Raw genomic sequence first — 19,668 nt, 5'->3', positions numbered from 1 at the left:
AAGCGCAGCGAATAATAAAAAGAAAAAAAAATAAATTCGTCAACAGGTATAAAAGATACCTTTGCAAAAAAAGAACATAACTAAATTTTGACGATTAAATAGATTTATGATATTGATAATTCGAACGATAATTCAACAAAAAATGATTAAAAAATTAAAAGAAGAGAAAAGATAAAGAAAAAATGTCGTTGAACCTTTTTATAAATCTTATAAATTAATAATGAAAAAAAAATTAGACTATTCTAGAGAAACGAAAAATATTAAAATTAAAAATTTATAAACGTAACGTAAGAACGAAAAAAAAAGAGGCATCGGGATAATAATCGATAAATTAATGAAATGAAATAAATATTGATACTCTTGCGAATATTCGTCGCGAACGTGAATCGTCGCGCGATGTCGCGTCCATTGTTATTGCATACGTAATCGATTTAATCGTAGTCGTTTTCCAAACGCGGAATGGAACGAACTTCCGTTATTCCTTTTTGCTTCCCGATTAAAGATTTTATCGGGATTTTATTGTAATATATGAATGAAATATTGAAATTTAAATGATCGTTGAATAAATAAAGTATAAAAGTATAATAATATAATTACGAATACGTGAATCGATAAAAGGGAGGATCGAAGATTTCTCGAATACGAGGATGATGATAAAACGAAGAACGAAACGAGTCGAATCTAAGGATAAAAATAATTCTCTAAACCGGTAAATTAGATTTGAAGAAAGAAAAGAATATAATCATCGAAAGAGATCGAATTGTTCCCTTTTTTCGTTTCATTTTCGATTTACGCGTTTTTTCTCTTTTTTTTTTTTTTTTTTTTTTTTACGTTTCGAATGTTGAAACATCGTTAAAATTATCGAAATGAAATACCGTTTGATCGTACGAGATTCGATTTTAAATCGAATTTAAAAATTTGAATACGAAAGATAATTGTGCAAATATGCTTTCGAGAAAAAAAATACGACGAGTGTAAGGAATAACGATGTAACGTTTTAACGATTATAAACGACGATATAGAGATTTAAAAATTCTGTCTTCTCGATCTTGTTGAGATTGTTGCGACGTTTCTTTAAATTTTCTTGTGCGATTCGATTATTCCGTTATGTGATGAAAAAAAAATGAAATCGTCGTAAAGATATATCGCTTTAAATCGTATTTTTCTTTCTAAACTGATATGCGACGTTCGGAATTAATTAAATTAGCCGTTCGTTCGATTCGATACGAAGCGTAGTGATAAAAGATTGATAATTTTATTAATAATTATTGTATAAAACGAAGTAACGAGATATTAAATAATAAATTGTAATGATAATTGCGAATAAAATGTATCGATTGATTCATTTTCGACTTGGAGGTAGATATTGATTATCCGTGATCAAAATGCTCTTCCTATAATCCTTTGAAGAAGATTCTTTGTCGTGCGTCGAGTTTGTTTTTCTTTCCTCGGATGGAGATTCGAACGTTACTCGTTTTAACCATGATACGTCTAACGGAGCGAACACGGCGATCTGAAATCGATTTTTTATCGATTAAAATATCAACGAATAATGAGTAATATAATTCCGAAAAGAATAATTGAGAAACGTCTTACTTGATTTGTTGGAAGACATCCCGTATCTCGACTATAAATTCCAGCCAATTCGTAAAAACCGTCTTTGTTTTGACAAGCGAGAGGACCTCCGATATCCGTTTCGCAAACGTTATTAATTTCTTTTTTAGGTGTAACGCAGATAATTTCTTCCACGTCGTTGATTTTCAAATTTGTCCTTAGCGATTGTTCCTTGCAACGTTCCCTCGACAATACGTCCATGTCGATTGCGCGCATGATTGCACCGGCGTAATGTGCTGAAACCAAACGTGCGATTGATCGATTCGTCCTTTCGATTCTACGTCCTCTTTTCGATTATTCGTACGATTCTTGTGTGTTTCGTCCGATTATTTTTGTGTTACGAATCGAAAACGTGCAAAAAGAGAATTAACGCGAACGTATGTCTTGTCGTTCAATTGTATCGTTTACGAGATACGATGAATTTTAATTAGCGTTCGAATAATGATACCCGATGCGCGAATATAACGGCGATAAGTATTTTAGCTAAGTAAGAGAAAATGAACTCGATGACACTCTTCTTTGAGATTTTTTGATTCCCGAGAGAATCGAGTTTACGAGATACTTTATTTTTATCGATATATATATATATATAAATAATATTACCTTGAAGGATGGATTTTCCCCAACCGGTTGAGATGCACGGTCTGTCGTTTCGTGATAGATACTTTGAATCGGGTAAACACAAAGGATTTATATGAAGATCGAAAATGATGGGACTGTTGAGATGTAAGATCGCTAGGTCGTATCCTCCGTGTCCTTGTTTGTAACCGGGATGTATACCGATGGACGACACGTCGATGATTTGGAAAGGCAATGGTTCGTCGCGTTTCGATTCGTATCCCAATTTCCATTCTCCTAACTTTATCGAAACGTCTTCTGGCGAGAGGCTTGATCGATCGATAAAATATTTCTATTAATGAAACGTTACGCGGGGAACGGGTCTAAGTTGATCGAAATTATGCTAAAAATAAAACATAAAAATTGTAAAACGTAAAAACAGATCTGGCTTTGTTCGTCGATCGATTAAAATATTTTAATTGTCTCGAAATTTCTCTGATTTTTTTTTTTTTTTTTTTTTTTTTTTTTTTTTTTTTTTTTTTTTTACGCGAATCGTGAATCGTGAAATTCCAACTATTATTCGTCGTGTCATTCCAACTATCTCGGCGATCCATCGCCTTCTTTCTTCTGTTTCAAGGACGTAACTTGTACGTTCTTCTCGAATACGTTTGAATACTCTTTATATACTCGCTTGAAACGAGTTGCCTGAAATAATTTCCTCCGTTCTTTTTATCTCTTGAATTCTATTATTTTGTTTTCCCTCGAAAAGAATCTTTCGAAAAATTTTTATGTAAAGATTAAATTTAAACGTTTACGCGATGAAAGTGAAAAAAAGAATACATCGTTGGCGTTGTTTTTTACCTGTCGACGCAGTTAGCCGCTGTTAATACTTCTTGAATACCGATTAAAGCACCGGAACAGAGAATTTTTCTTTCCTTCGAATGTAAGACCATTGCTTGCCATGGAATTTCGGCAAAAATTGTTTTCGAATCTTTTATTTCGGATTCTTGTCGTACCTGAAAATTAAAAAAAATATTTCTTTTTTTTTTGAACGAAGTTTCGATTTTTATACGTACGTACGTATATGTACGTACGTTTCTTGATAATATTTCGATAAGTAAGTAATTTAATGTATCCTATATATACGTAATATGTATATTTGAAGTGTGAAAATATGATTTTTTTCAATTTTTTCATGTTTGCGTTACGTTAAAGTTCGTTTATTTAAAAAATCTTCGAAGAATAGAATTCTTTGATTAATTTTACTAGAAAAATTTTTTTTAAAGGAGAAGGGAGAGATGATAAAAAATTACTATTCGCTCTCGATATATTTTATTTCTACGAGTTGAATCGAATGACGTCGAGACGTTAATTCTTGTCTCGTCGAACTTGTTGACTCGATCTTTGCGAGAAATTATCGAAAATTTTTTTAAACCTTTAACTATTGTCGTTGAAAGAAGAAACGAGAAGTTTCGGTCGGTTCACCGAAAAAAAAAAAAATGATTCCAAGAAAGAATTTGATTTCGATGAAAAAATAATATTTTATATTCGATGTGTTATGTTATTTGTCTGAACAGATTATTTACAACTTATATATATATATCGCTGATTTGTAATTTTTTTAATTATATACAAAATTGCAAGAAAACAAAGAAAAAAAAAAGAAAAAGATTTTTCGAACACGGAAATAATATGATATAACGAAAACTTATTAAAGATTGAGAAAAGTTTCGAATCGCGTTGTATACGAAAATTGAAAATGTATCGAATAAAATAATTTTTTTTTTCGAAACCTTTTGCTCGTTGATTAATCATTTTTGAATTCGAGATCGTTTCAAAGTTTTCGAATATTCTGTACGAAATCGTTGAATTTACGAATCTATCTATAAACTTTATGGATTCAATAAAATATGTACTGCCGTAAAAGAAAAAGATCGAGGTAGTTCGTTCGTGGAAAAAAAAAATTATTTTTTAAATATTTTTAATGTAACGATACGAATTTAATCGAATAAAAATTGATCGATTTGTATAATAATATAAAATATTGCTTTTTCGAATTATCGAAAGATACGATACGTAAAGGATGATGGAAATGGATTATTTGGAAATAAAAGAAATTGAAGAAATTTTGGAAATAAAGAAAAAAAAAAAAGCATACATCGAAAATTAATATTTTCGAATATCTATTTCTATATTTTTATACGTGCTTGTTAGTTAATTTTTAGATTTCGTTTTCTAAGATTTTTATCGCGAAACGGGATACGTAAATATCTATGTTAATCTAATATTTATATATTGATGTAAGCTCGTAGTTTGGAATTGATTACGGTCGCGAGTATATGTATGTAAATAAGTATGGTATTCTGCTAAAAACGTGTCTCGTGTGACGGCATAGAGGCAAGAGGGGTCTTCGCTAGAGTCTTCGTTTTTAGGAACGCTAAACCTACCGCTACGGTCGAATTGATCGTTTACGCGTATTAAACGTATTTAAACGTTATCGTATCGCTATCAAACTTTATGACTTTTTGCTAAAATATACGTAAGATATATTCTTCGATATTTACTTCTAGTTTTTTTTTTCTTTTTTTCTTTAAAAGATATTTGCAGTTTGTGCTATCTACCGCGATCGGTCGATAAAAGTATTTTATTTAGTTTTTTAAATATATACAATCGACGCAAAGAAAAGGCTATCTCGAAGTCGGATGACAATTGAAAGTAGTAATAACAACGGTAAAAGGGTACAAACTCGAGAAGAAAGCATCGCGAACGAAGCTGTTTCACTGAGCGGTTGTTTCCGGTCGAAGACTAGATGTAGATTTATTCGATATATCCGGTCGAACAAACCGGACAAATTTGGTATAAAATTCTGCTTGTAATAATAAATGAATTTTCTTATTTGGGAAATATTCGATTCCGTTTGGAGAGTTCGTTGTTCTGAAGCTGATGAAACCGTTCGCGGGATATGGAAAGAACGCAAGGATGGATAATTTTTTTACGAGTGTATCACTGGTCGCGAAGCTACTTGCTAAGTTCCATGCATAAATCGATAGAAATCGAAAAAAGTAACGAACGTGTATCGGAAACGATTAATTTTGATAATAATACAAAATTTGGTGTAGATGAACCGGATGACAGAAGAAAATGAAGTCGGTATGAAGTCGAGATATTGTAGATCCCCATCCCTCCAGGTATTTTTCGATATTTTGGATCTAATTGGAATAAATGCCTAGGTTTTGTATAAAGAAACAACGGGTGAAAATATTTCGAGGTAGGAATTTTTATTTCCATTGACTATAGAGCGGTGCGTATCGAGAATCGCGAGAAGAAAACCATGTACTAAAACTATCGATAAGTTTGGATTCGTACGTACGAAAAACTGTAAAATATTTCGTAAAGATTACGAAACTACGAAAATCTGTTCGAGATACGAAAAATATGCGTGCGACGAATGTACATTTGAGAATAAAATAATTCGTAAAAAATGCAGCGAAGCTGAATAAGATATTTCTTTTACTGAATAAAAGTTTAATTTTATTTTTTTCCGTAAATAATTTTAGATATGCGTAATATAAAGTCTGGTTTATTGATTTATGGATACATTGAAAATTAATCTTTCGGAAATGTGTTATATGGGAAAAATAAAATTTTGGTTCTTTAAGTTTATAATTGAAATTATATATGAAAATAAATTTGGACGAGATGAAAGTTCTTCGTTTTATATATGTTCGGTAATGAATTATCTACGTTGAATCGTAAAAACGATTACCGATCGTTTTGACCGAGCGCGGTAGGAATGAGTATATAAGAATTGTTGAAGAGGTTTTTGTTGATGATGCTGACACCACGCGCTACGTAATAGTGAAAGAGTTATAATTTAAATATTCGAAATCGTAAAAATTATTTTTCATTTATGAACGTTACGTTAGGATAATCGTCTGAGACTGAAATATTTTCGAAACTGTTAATTATTATGATGTGATATGGATATATCTAGCTTATTCGTATACAATTATTATCTTAAATTGAAATACGAAATTACATTTATAAATTAAATTATCGTTACAAATTGTAATTAACCTACGCGTGTTACGAGAAATAAAAAAATTTTTATATATTGATACTTTGAATTTTATGTCGATGCATCGAGATTTGAATACGGATCGCCGTTTTATTGCCCTCTCTGTCGCGATCGGATTGGTATACGTGACGAATACAACGTGACGAATAGAAATGAAAAAAAATGCGTGTGAAAATAGACGTTTTCTCCCACGTTGACCGATCGCACCCGCATTCCTTTCGTGAGAATGATTTTTTCTAGCGATGAACGGTACGTGTAACTTATGGTAACTTATGATCTGCAAGATAGGACGCGAAAATCGAGCTTCGTTTTGTCTTTGAAGAGGGGAATCGTAGAAAATTCGCGCGATGAGAACGAAAAACGAGGAGAGATTGAAAGTGTGAGCGTTTTTGAAAAAAAAAAAAAACATGTACGATGATCCGAAGTCTCTTTCTGGATGAGTTATCGCTCGTTCTATTGGATCGAAAGAAATCGAAAACGAGCGCGATATATCGGCTAGAGGGTATAACGAATAAGTATATCTATTATTGTATCTATTCATACTATTTCCATTGTAATTATTGTATTGAAATAATTGTAAAGGTACTTACCTTATTTCTAATACCGCATCTTATTTTTCGTTGTACCGCGTTAAAAGCATTTTTTTCATTTTGACCTACGATCGGTGGTATTAATGTTTTGGTAAAAATATCTGAATTTTCTGGTACTAAGGTAGGTTCAAATTTTTGTTCCATTTTTTTGGATCGTTGTTCCATGGAATGATATTTTACAATTGTTTTGCTTGTTTTAGATTGTGGTGAGTTGGATGGTTTCGCTTTTGCGATATTCAAAAACGTTGGAAATCCTTGTTCGTCGAATCCACCGGAATAATTTGCTGGAAGATTCCCCGTTGGCCAAGGATCCGTATAATTGGGATCTCGACAACATTTGCCGATTATTCCGTTGTCGGGATTTTGACAACTCTGTGAAAGAACAAAACGTATTTCTTAAGTTAAGTTAAATTTCGCGAGAATTGAATAAAAAATATCTTTAAATGTGAAAATGATCCTAAGATAACCGATGGGATAATTTGAACGATTAGTTTGAATATTATTATATGTTAAAATATTAAGGATAAGATATATCCTGGAATGGATAAAATTATTATACGTACTATGTATGATGTATTTGATCGTTTAAAATTGATATTATATACGTATATACGACTATAACGACTTTAACGTATATTTTAAGATTTATTCTTATCCTTACTTACGCTTGTTGGAACGCGTCGTAGAATTTCTTTTTCCGATAACTTGACGGGCTCTGAACTGATCGTACCGTCTATAGTGCAAAATTGTTCTTCGACGCATAAAAGAGCAGCTGCGCAACCGATCTGCGCATAAGTTGGAATTGCGAAAATATCTAAAAATTGAAACGAGAAATCTGTTATTAAGATTCCGTTATTAAGAATCGAATCGAAATTTAGTGATAAAATATTTCTATCGTGTATATTCCTTCGTTCCTTGATGATATATCTGTACTAATTATTTTATTTTGCAATCGGCAAATTAAGAAATTGAATAATTTATGATATATATTATGATTTGCCAATTATACGATATATTCTCCTATTACGTAATATATTTAGAAAACTATGAATATCGAATAAGCCGTAATGCGTTAACCAAAGTTATCCGAAAAATATGGACAACGATCCGATTCGGTCTCCGAATCTTTTTAACATTAGGTTTCAACCTAACGATACTTTCTACGGAATTTTGAAAACGGAAATTAAATACGTTAAGATTGATATTTTTAAATAAAGATATTTCTGTAAAAGATTTAATGTATATTTTTTTCTTTTCTTTCGAGATGACATTTATCGAATAAATAAAAGTTTTGACGCAAAAATGGATTATGAACGAGATTTTTCTTTCGATTGAATTGAATTGTTTGCTCGCTCGTTTCAAGAATTAATGATCTAAATTTTACTTATTAATTATTTTACTTATACTTATATTATTTTACTTATTACTTATATTAAAATTTACGTATTTATTAATTACGTATAATATTTTAATTTATTTAATATTTTATTATTAAATAATATTATATAATATTTAATATTTATTTATTTTAATTTTATTTATAATTACGTATAATATTTTTTATTGATACGTGATATCTTGTTAATTCTTTTGCGTATTATATTAAAATAAAAATGTGATGAATAAAAATATTTTAAATAAATATACTTTGTACGGAAGATCCGATGGGATTTGGTTCGGTTTTTTCTATCTTTCCGAGCGCAGCTTGAACGTTTGTGGACGATTGCCCCGTTTGAAGACTTATATTGTTAGATTTATTTTTTGTGTTTCTTCCAGATGTTTCGAATCCCCCTTCCAATTCCTTTTTTATCGTACAACAAACTTGATCGTAAACTCTGCATTGTTGAATCTGCGTTATCGTTACAACAAAATTCTCTGGTAAAATCCAAAATGTAGATATGTCGCGAAATAAGTATACGTATTAATGTATATATGCATATATTGTAAATAAATTTAAATAAATCTTCTTAAATGTAAAAAATTATGGAATAGAATTTATTTTTTTTTTTTAAACGCGCGAAACGTACTAATTATGTAACGAAATATGTAAGTAAATTGTAACATTTCGAGAAATAATACCTTAGTGGATGAGGAATGAGAGATATTTTTGGCGTAAGAGATATAGCCATTTACGCAATTATTTTTGTTGATGCACATTCTATTTGGTTCGATGCAACTAATTGTAAAATCATTTTGTTGTTTTGCAAATTTTGCGCCATCGGGTATAAAATAATTTTTCTCGTCGATTTCTTCTCCTTCGTAATTTTGTTGAATATTTTCGAATAATAATGATTTTTCCTGTTCAGAATTTTGAAATATTTTATCTTTTTCTTCTGGTTGAAATATTACTTTTTGTTGTTCGGATGGTTTAAATGTAACTTGTTGTTCGGAATTTTGAAATATGATTGATCCCTGTTGTTCAAAATTTCGATGTGCTATTCGAAAAGAAAGAGGATAATGATAATAATAATAATAATAGTAAAAAGAAGAAAAATCACATTTTTTAATTAAAAAAAATTTTTGATATTGAAATTTTGTTTCTTTGTTATTAAATTTTACTTTTATCTCGAATAAAATAATCTTAATATTTTATCATATACGTATATGTATCTTATATTGAAATATTTTCGGATTTTAAGAAACCGATATTATGATATGATACAGACCTGTTTGAGAAGTTTCGGTTTGAAGTGAATAAGGAAGTCCGTTTGTTGAAAAAATAATAGTAATTAATATTAATGATCCGATGAGCATCTCTTTTGTTTTTTATTATGTAAATCTGCAAAAATCTGAAAAACAAGCGATACTTGTATACGATAGAAAATTTGGTTATCGATATATTAATAATATCGTAAAATTGTAATGAATAAATAATTTATAATTTAATGTACGTTTCGGTAAAAGTATTTCATTTTCTTAATCATATTTTTCAATTGTATTCAATTGTATATGATAAAATTATATTTTTGCGTATATTTAAAATTTCTTATTATTTAATGATTTTTCAATGATGACGACCAAATATGCCAAATTAAATGTATACAAAAAAGAGAGGCAAAAATTTACATACGTTATATGGTAAAAATCATATTTTAATTTCGAATGCAAAAAAAAAAAAAGATAAAAAAGATTGAATACGTATACGCTTGTATTCGTACGCATTCGTGACTAAACATGTACGAAGAAAATATTACTATATACGTATATATGCGTATGTAGATATTATAAAAATGCTCGAGAAGTTGGGGCAAAATTATAGTGAAAAATATGAAATTTTAATTTATGGAAAAAGGAAGAGCCATCACCCGGAAATAGCTGATCCAGGCCGCATCGTCTCGATCGAAAGAGAAAGGAATACACGTATACAGAGATTCACGATTTTTACTTTTCTAATGTCCTACATTCCAAGAATGATATTTTGGAACTCGCGTCATTCTTTCGTCGACCTCGAGAGTGTTTCACTTTACCTCTCTACTTCTTTTTCTCCCCTCTTTACTACTCTCATTTATTCATCCATTTTTATTATTAGTAATTATTATTTATAGATGTAACTTTTAAAATTTTTACCATCTATTTAATCGAATGCTGTGATCATTTTATTTGCTATTCGATAATTTATTACAAGAATTTAAATAAAAAATTTAATTAAATAAATAATGTTTCGTATTTTATATTTATTATTCCTAATTCAATGAGAGAGATCCCAGAGAGATTGTTTCTTAATGTTATGATCTCGCTATATTATTTTCATTCGCTATGTAAATAAGAATAATTTATGAAAAATTAAATAACTTGTGATAAATTATTATAAAGTCGAAATTTTCAAATTTTTAATTTTCATTTTCATTTCTTGTTATAATTGTAATTACATGATACATTGTATTATAAGTATTTAAATTATATGATACATACATTCGTATATCTTGAAATTTTCGCATATATATTTATCGATGATAAATGATAAATTTGTAAAATAATTTTGATTAAAAAAAATCATATTAGTTGTATATTAGTTTTCTAATAATAAGAAAAAATTTCGAAATAATGAATAACGATTGATATTGATTCTAAATAATTTGTTGATAATAAGTATACATGTTTTAAATTCGATTATTCGAGTAAATTACAAGAAATAGATATAATAAATATATTTTTATTTCAGGAAATATTATTTGCAGAGAAAGAAATTAACAAATTTTTTAAAATAATATCATAAATGGAAAAATTATTACGAATAAGTGAAACGAAATTGAGTGTAGATATATTTTCGTTTATATTCGTAAAAAAACGAGAAAAATAATTTTACGAAATGATAAATAATGTGAAAAGAATAGAATTAAAATAGAATGAAAACGATTGGATATGAAAATGTTGGTAATAAAAATAAAGAATAAATTCTACTTCGAATTTATGTTATCTAGTGTTCCAAGATTTCGGATTTACGTTATTTACGAAACTTGATAACGGAGAAAGATGTATAAAGTATTATAATTTTGCGAATGGAATATCTGCTAAAAATAATAAATACTTACCTATATTCGATAGATCCGTGTATGATGAGTATCGTTAAATGAAATTTACTTTTCCATGTGATACCTAAAAGAAAGTTAATAAAACTGGCACCGCTTTAGTATTCGTTCTTCTTTTATATCGATTCGCTGATCTTCGATATCTCCCTACCATCCGAATGGCAATTGCAACCTTGTACCTACTTATTTTGGACGTATCATCTTCAAAAATTTCTTAACAATTAATAAAATAGTTTTTCCTAATTTATTCTCTTTCTCTTTCTGTCTCCTTTCTTCCCTCTTCCTCCGCTGACTCCCTTTCCACTTTCCCTCGCCCCTATTTATCTATAATGCATTTTGAATATTTATGAATAAAAAATTTTAATGTTATTTATATTATTATATTTTTTATCGTACATTATTATTTTTTTATACATATATTTTATACATAAAAATAAAAAAATAACTTTGTTTTGCATAATATAACGAAACAGTTGTAATGCGTTTCTCATTCTTCTTTTCTCTTGGATTATTCTCAATTACTTTGAATCTTTTAAGCGAAACAAATTAAGAAATAAAAAATGATCGTATTAATATAATCATAGATATAGAATCTTAAATAATTTAAGAAACGTGCATCTGTGTATATGAAAATGTATATATTTTTATGATTTTAATGTATATATTTTTATGATTTTAAAAATAATTCGTCATATTTATTTTATATTTAATATTTGACATAATTAATGTTATTAATTAAAAATTATAGAAAGTATATTATATATATATATATATATATATATATATATATATATATATATATATGGTTAAATATAATTAATTTAAATTTCTTAATGCAATGAATACATAGTACTATTTCGTCGTATTATAATATGATTATTTCCACGTTATGTGATCATTTTAATACTTATATCATTTTCTATTATTATACCTATCGAAATGTTTGAATTTTGATTCATCACATTATATTGACATTTTTCGTACTATTGTATATACTGTATATATATTGACTATTTTAACTTACGAAACCCAACCTCCATAATCTTTTGTTTCGCTTTTATTATTTGTATACGTAAACTAACGTGTATATATATATATATACGTATTTTTTTTCATTATTTTTTCAATCAAGCAATTTTTTTCGCTTTAAGAAATACAAAATCTAATATAAAATTTTATTTATATGCATGTTACATGTTTTGAAAATAAAAATTCGTATTCTTAATACGTCATATAATGGAATTACAAATATAGATGAGCCTGTACTAAAACTTACACGGATTAAAATTTTATTTAATATAAATATGTAAATATATTTGATATAGATATTTGAAATATAGATATTGAAATAGGGATTAAATTATATATATATATGTATATAAATTTTTTCTTGTTATCTACAAAATTAATATATGTATGAAATTTTAAATAGGCAATCAAGAACAATTGACTGACGATTAATTTCGATTATAAACTTTCAACTTTTCTGTTTTTGAATTTTGGTAGCTCTTGCGATCCTCCCTCTTTTTTAAGCGCGTTTTCCCTGAAAAATGACAAATATAAAACGAAAATTCCTTTGTTTAATTCGATGAATGAAAAAAAAATATTGTTGTATTGAAAAATACCATCTTCCCTTCTTCCAACTTGAATGTAATATTTTATTTCAACTATCTTGTAATTATTTGAAATTGTGACACGATTATATCCGATAAATTTTAAAAATGTGATCGAAAAATATTTGAAATTTTTATCTTTATGAAATATTTTGAAAATTTTATGAAAAAAAGAATTCCAAAAATTTTAAAATAACATGAATATCTTTGAATATCTTTTAGGGCTTCCGTTCCGATTGAAAAATGTATAAAAAAATATAACTAAAATAAGTAAAAAAGAAGAGAAGTAGGATTAAAGAGATTAGAAAAAAGAATTGATTAAGAAAGTATTAAAATCTTCGAATTAAGATTGAATTAAAGAAAAGGGTGAATTAAAAAGGGAAGGGGGAAGGAGGGAAGAAGAGAAAAATAGATACATAGAGAGAAAGAGAGATGAATATCATTTGATTATTATATCATTACTTTATTATCAAATATAATTTTACTTAAACATTCATTTGAGTAAAATCACCTGCCTGCAACTTAACATCTCTACAATAAACATTTTCTATATATCAAGTGTTGTTGTATCATTTTCCAAATAACCAAATACATGACGGCGAAAGTCGTGCATCAAGTATTTTGCAATGTGCAAGCTATATAAAATGATTTCACGCGTATATGTTAAGCGCTTTGCACAGCATTTCATATGAAACTTTCGCTGTCCTGTGTTTGCATCGATACGGAATGATTCAATGACACTTGATGTACATAAACTTAAACGTAAAGCAGGTACTGGTAATCCTACATTCACATCATTAAGGGTCCTCCCGCTGCACCCTGCTGAAGTTGTTTCATAATATTTTGTAATCCTGGCATACCTCCTGAAAATATTATATATTATTATAAATTTTAATATCGAAATAGAAAAAGAAAGAATAGTTCTTTTAATTTTCAAATATTCATTTTCATTTAAATTATACAAATATTATGATATTATTGAATTCTAGAGGCGTACGAGAAGCCGGAAAATGTCGGATTGAATCGAATCGAGAATTTTCTCGAGAACGAAAGTTACTTTGAGAGTTACATTTCTTACCCATTTGATGTAGAACTCTAGGATCCATCATTTTTGCCATTTGATGATTTAATTTTGCCATTTGTATTGAATTTACATTTTTAGACATATCTCCTGCTTTAAATAATCCTTTGATACCACCCATTTTTTTTACAACTGCTGCAAATTTTGTATATTGAGTAATTACATCTTTGACTTCTTTTTCAGTCACTCCAGAACCTTGTGCCACTCTTGTGATTCTACCTGGTTGTTTACTAAATAATTTTGCACCATCTCTGTTGTCCAATTCTGTAAATGTTTCTTATATTTAATATAATATTGTATTTTAATTTTTAAGATTTTCATAAATTTTTATAGATTTTATAAAAATATAAACATACGTACGAATGTATATATAAATATTTATGTCGATATATAATTTTTCAATTTTTTTTTGATAATTTTATCAATCAAGTTCATTAAAAACAAACTATTTTCTCATAAATTGATGATATAACCGAATAAGAAATAATTCTATATGTAAAAATAAGTCAAAAGAAATAGAAAAATGGATAGATAGATAGATAGATAGATAGATAGATAGATAGATAGATAGATATATATATATATATATATATATATATATATATATATATATAGAGAGAGAGAGAGAGAGAGAGAGAGAGAGAAGAAAAAGTTTATTTTCGATAATAAATTGAAAATTTATTTATTTGAAAATTGAAAATATAAATAAAATTAACCGATATCCGATTAAACACGAATTATTATTAATAGATAATTCTCTATTTCTATCTAAATTTTATTTAGGAAATTATTTATTTGCATATACTTCATATCTTTCGAAAATTTCATATCGCTTCATACCATATATACAGATGTAGATTTAAAATTTCATGTTTAATGTATTATATGTTAAATTTCATGTAAAATGTATAAAGGTATAAAAATAACGAGTATTTGATTAAAAAGAACAATTAACCTGAATCGTTCATACTATCCATGATGGTCATTATACGTTTTAGTCTTGCCATAGATTCCTGTTCTGTACCTTTCGACATAAAATCTTGACTGAAGCCAGGAATCATTCCCTAATGAAAAAAATTACGTTTAATCTAATTAAATAATGTAATTTAAATATTTTAATTAATAAATCCAATATGAATTAAATAGAAATAGAAAATGAGATAAGTACAATTATTTGAATAATTTATTATCTTATAAATTTATTATATACATATAAAACTTCTTTATAAGTATGGAAACGATTTTTATAACAAAAAAAAAAAAAAAAATAAGAAAAATAAGACTTGCCATTAGTTGAGAAAATGGTCCCATTTTCATAACGTTCTGAAATTGTTCGTACATATCCCTTAAAGTAAATTGACCATGTTTGATTTTTTCGAGTAATTCTTCGTTATCATCGAGATTTAATTCATTGACTTTGTCTATAAGTCCTTCGATATCGCCCATACCCAATAATTTACTGATAAAAGGTTTTGTTTTGAAAGGTTCTAGATCATCTATATGCTCTCCTGTACCTACAAAGATTACTGGACTTTGTGTTGCAGCAACCCTATAGAAATATACTTACATAATATCAAGAACCTTTGTCGATTACAAACGTTTTTTTTTTTTTTTTTTTTTTTTNTTTTTTTTTTTTTTTTTTTTTTTTTTTTAATCTTCAAATAATTATAATGCTTGATTAAGATGATTCGATTAAAAGAAAGAAAAAAAGAAATATTTTAAAAATAATAATAATAATAATATTATTATTATTGATATCTTTCGGTATTATTGTTGTCTTGAATAATCTTGTTTTTTATATTAACATTTGAGACCGTACGATAACGATGATTGATTATGAACGCGTAACGATATCATAAAAGAATTCGAAAAAAAATTTTTTAAAATTAATTTATAAAAAAATTTTAAAAAATTATTTTTAGAAATTATAAATACTTACGCTGAAAGAGCACCTCCACCTTTTGCGTGTCCGTCGAGTTTTGTAATAATAATAGAACCGACATTAACACGTTCCTTAAAAGCTTTTGCTTGAGCTTCGCAAGCTTGACCTATTGTTGCATCCATTACAAAAATTATATTGTCTGGTTGCTAGAAATAATAATAAATTATATTTATTAATTAAAATAAATATACGAATTTCTACACAAATTTACAATATTGTGCATTTTGTATAAAAATTACACGCACGTAAATTTAACGCACGATTTATCTTAAAATAAAATTTAAAAACGATTAAATATATCGAAAAATATGAAAGATATATTTGGAAAATGTTTCGGACAAAAATTATAGAAGAACAAAACGTATCGTACTGACATTTATTTGATTCTCAATATAATTGAGATTAGGAAAATTTTGAAAAACTTAACGATTGACAATATGTCGTATGGGAATTTTTAATTCTTTATTTTTTGTAATATATTCTAGCGTATTTTATAGCGTATTTTTTGTAGTATATTCTAGCGTATTTCACAGAGTATTTTTTGTAATATATGTATAATAAAGCTAAAGTTAATAAATCGTTATTCAGAATATTTTCAAAATATTTTTAAAATACTTTTAAAATATATATTTTTCATAAATTATTTCTGAAATATGAATTTTCGGAGATAATGTTGACATTTTAGAACTGCTATAACATATTTGAGAATTCGATCGAATAATTTTCTTACAGTCTGTATAAAATGATCAATATCGGCAGTAAATTAACTTTAAAAATTATTATAATATCAAAAATAATTAGATTCTTGTTTAAAAATTTAATCGCGATTGAGAATCTCTTATCAAAATCATCTCAAATTTCGATAAATATCAATATTGTAAGCTATTTCCTTGATATTTAGAAATATGGATTAATTATTATCGATTTTAATATTATACTTACAATTGCATTCGCGACTTGAAGCATTTCTTCGAACAAAGATTCTTCTTGTTTGTGCCTACCACTTGTGTCAACGATAATGATCTCGTAACCTTCTTTTTTAAACATTTCAACGCCGTCTTGTGCTATTGTAACTGGATCTACTTCGGTATAACTAAAAAATAAATTTATACTCTTTTATATTATTATATGATAAATTGTAAAATTATAATTATTTCGAAATTACGAATTATGTTATTACTATTAAATCTTTTTTTAAAAAAAAAATAATATAAAAAAGATTGTCAAGAACTCTAATTTTTAGAACACTAATTATGTAACATTAAATTTTTAGTAAAAATTTCCTAATGTAATACCGATAATACTTTTAAAATATTTAAATTTTTTAAATATTTTTATTCGTTTATATTTGCTTTAATGAGGAAATATAATAAGTAATACTTTAATTAATTACTCACCTTCCGTAAAATGGAATTCTTGCTTTTGTTGCATTTTGTTTTATTTGATCGTACGCACCAGCACGAAAAGTATCTGCACAAACTAAACAAGCCTTCCAATTTTTCTTTAAATAATGATAAGCAAGCTTCGTACAAGTAGTTGTTTTTCCTGAACCTTGTAAACCGACGAACATGATTATATTTGGTCTTCCTTTGATTGGTTGATAAGCTTTCACTCCAGGATCGATAAGCTGCAACAAATTGTATCATAAGATATTTCATAGATATCATTTTTAAAAAAGTTGAAAAATAATGAAATAAATTATTCAATTTTATGAATCGATTGGAATAAAATATTTAATGATTCTAATTCTAAATACGATAATTATTTTAATTGTTTACATATATACAAATAAAATTAAAGCTAACAAAATCTATTTTTGAAATCCTACGATGATTAATTTGATTTAATTAAATTATACATATATAATTAATATTAAATCTATTTCCTTTTAATATTTCTTAATTGGAAAAATATTTATTTTCAGTATTTGTTTTCAAAAAATAAGTAAATTATTCATTTTACCTTTACAAGTTCTTTAAATACAGCGCTCTGTATCATTCTCCTTTTGTTAAGACCACCAGCCATATCATCAAAATCAATTACAAGACGTACATTCTCTCTTAATTTTTTTACAAGCCTGATATTAACATCTGCTTCAAGTAATGCCGCGCATATTTCCTTTAGCATAGAATTTAAAACCTATAAAAAAATTTATATAAAAAGAAGAGATATTAATGTAATAATAAAATATTATTACGTTATTTCATATTATTACAATTTATTTCAAACATTTCCATGTGTATACAGATATTAAATAGAATAGCTAATTTTAATTTTATCTATTTGTCATTCTGAATACGTATAATTATAAAAATAAAAAATTTGAAACGATTAATATTTCATTGTTTTAAATTTATATATAAACACCATCTCTATTTTTAATAAAACCAATCTTTATTTTATAATAGAAATTAATATATATAAGAAAAATAAAAAATTTTCCAAGAATATAAATAATGAAAATTTTTTAATCGTTCTTATCTCCTTGAATAATATTTCTGATATATTAAAAAAAATTATATAAAAATTTAAATTATGATAAAGGAATCGTGAATTCTTTATTATATATGTATATATATATTTCAACTTTTCAATAATCTAAAATTTTTGGATAATCGTATATTTAAGAATCTATTTTTATATTTAGAAGCGATATAGATATATATATGTATATATACGTATATATATATATATATACATGTATGTACTTATTTGAAAAAAATATTTGTATTATATTTCTCAATGTTTTTTTTTTTTTTAATAATTACTATTTCGTTTAAATAATATTAATTCCAAAAACGATCGAAAAATTTTAAAAATTTAGAAAATAAATTCAATTCATTTATTAAATCAGATTACATTCTTAAATCTTTATCCGATTGCCTTTTGAACAAATACAAATATAAACAAAAATTATGACCGATATAAATTTTGAATTAATTTTATCATACGTATATACATAATGACGTATCGTATAGATATTTTTTTCGGGAATATTTCCTAAATAAATATAAGATAAAATTAATAATAAAATAATGATATAAAATGTTACGATATTTCTATTGACAATAATTTATTTCTTTATAATTGTTATATTGACTTCTCGATAAAATATATATATCGTACTTTTTAAAGTTTATTAAATTATTGAATTATTATATTGAAAAAGTGAAAATGTTTAAAAAATATTCAAAATATAATATATGTCGAATAAAATAAACCAACATATGTTAGAATTTTAATGACTTGTGTCAAATGAATTTTAGGTTATGTTATTGTATAGAATTATACTTACTTCTTCGTTAATGACAGTTGCATTGCTAAGGGATCGAAGTGCAGATGTTATTTTACGTCCTAAATCTGCGAGAACCATTTTGTTATCACTACTGTATTTCTTGTTTATTAGTCACACGTTTGGGTTTGCTACGCGCCTATTATCGAGGGAGGTACCATCCTAAGAATTATAGGTTGCTATTTCTCTTCGACTCGTTCGTTTTTTAAATGCATCGCATATGAGAGTAAGAAACATTGAATGTGAGTGAAATAGAGGGTAAGGTTCGACATTGAAATTTGACGCTAGTTAATGAAACAATATTAATACAATGAAATTTTTTTTGCGTTGATTTCCTGTTAACGAATATTTGTCTTCCAATTAATTTAAAA

The 19,668-nt window shown here is 26.7% G+C and overlaps 2 protein-coding genes across 2 annotated transcripts; both read right to left on the bottom strand.

The window, feature by feature from the left end:
* Positions 1-1,333: 1,333 nt before the first annotated feature.
* Positions 1,334-9,594, bottom strand: LOC122714596. The gene is made up of 9 exons (XM_043936073.1): positions 9,507-9,594; positions 8,920-9,275; positions 8,488-8,689; positions 7,506-7,654; positions 6,841-7,212; positions 3,034-3,188; positions 2,218-2,501; positions 1,597-1,850; positions 1,334-1,513 (listed from the first exon to the last, which is right to left on the bottom strand). The coding sequence occupies exons 1-9, from the start codon at positions 9,592-9,594 to the stop codon at positions 1,343-1,345; spliced, it is 2,031 nt and encodes a 676-aa protein (XP_043792008.1). The 3' UTR covers positions 1,334-1,342.
* A 3,830-nt stretch (positions 9,595-13,424) lies between these two features.
* LOC122714553 (signal recognition particle 54 kDa protein) lies at positions 13,425-19,517 on the bottom strand. Its single transcript, XM_043935982.1, has 9 exons — positions 19,301-19,517; positions 17,968-18,144; positions 17,403-17,632; positions 16,948-17,098; positions 16,003-16,151; positions 15,351-15,612; positions 15,019-15,127; positions 14,061-14,327; positions 13,425-13,845 (listed from the first exon to the last, which is right to left on the bottom strand). Exons 1-9 carry the CDS (start codon positions 19,376-19,378, stop codon positions 13,772-13,774), a joined length of 1,497 nt encoding a protein of 498 aa, XP_043791917.1. The 5' UTR covers positions 19,379-19,517; the 3' UTR covers positions 13,425-13,771.
* Between the last annotated feature and the right edge of the window lie 151 nt (positions 19,518-19,668).

The sequence above is a fragment of the Apis laboriosa genome, unplaced genomic scaffold (genome assembly GCF_014066325.1).
Source record: "Apis laboriosa isolate Shangri-la unplaced genomic scaffold, ASM1406632v1 scaffold33_cov142, whole genome shotgun sequence".
In the NCBI taxonomy this organism is placed as follows: domain Eukaryota; kingdom Metazoa; phylum Arthropoda; class Insecta; order Hymenoptera; family Apidae; genus Apis; species Apis laboriosa.
The sequence above is the reverse complement of the archived record's forward strand: the minus strand, read 5'-3'. Positions and strand labels throughout refer to the sequence as shown.

Bases quoted from the DNA above. Each gene is read 5' to 3' on its own strand.
- LOC122714553 (XM_043935982.1), bottom strand. From the start codon at position 19,378: ATGGTTCTCGCAGATTTAGGACGTAAAATAACATCTGCACTTCGATCC. The intron at 17,633-17,967 runs GTAAAATGAATA...AATTTGTTGCAG, and splicing joins TATTTAAAGAACTTGTAAAG to CTTATCGATCCTGGAGTGAA. The intron at 14,328-15,018 runs GTTAATTGTTCT...AAACATTTACAG, and splicing joins GGATAGTATGAACGATTCAG to AATTGGACAACAGAGATGGT.
- LOC122714596 (XM_043936073.1), bottom strand. From the start codon at position 9,594: ATGCTCATCGGATCATTAATATTAATTACTATTATTTTTTCAACAAAC. The intron at 2,502-3,033 runs GTAAAAAACAAC...CGATCGATCAAG, and splicing joins GCGGCTAACTGCGTCGACAG to CCTCTCGCCAGAAGACGTTT. The intron at 1,851-2,217 runs GTAATATTATTT...GTTTGGTTTCAG, and splicing joins GGGAAAATCCATCCTTCAAG to CACATTACGCCGGTGCAATC.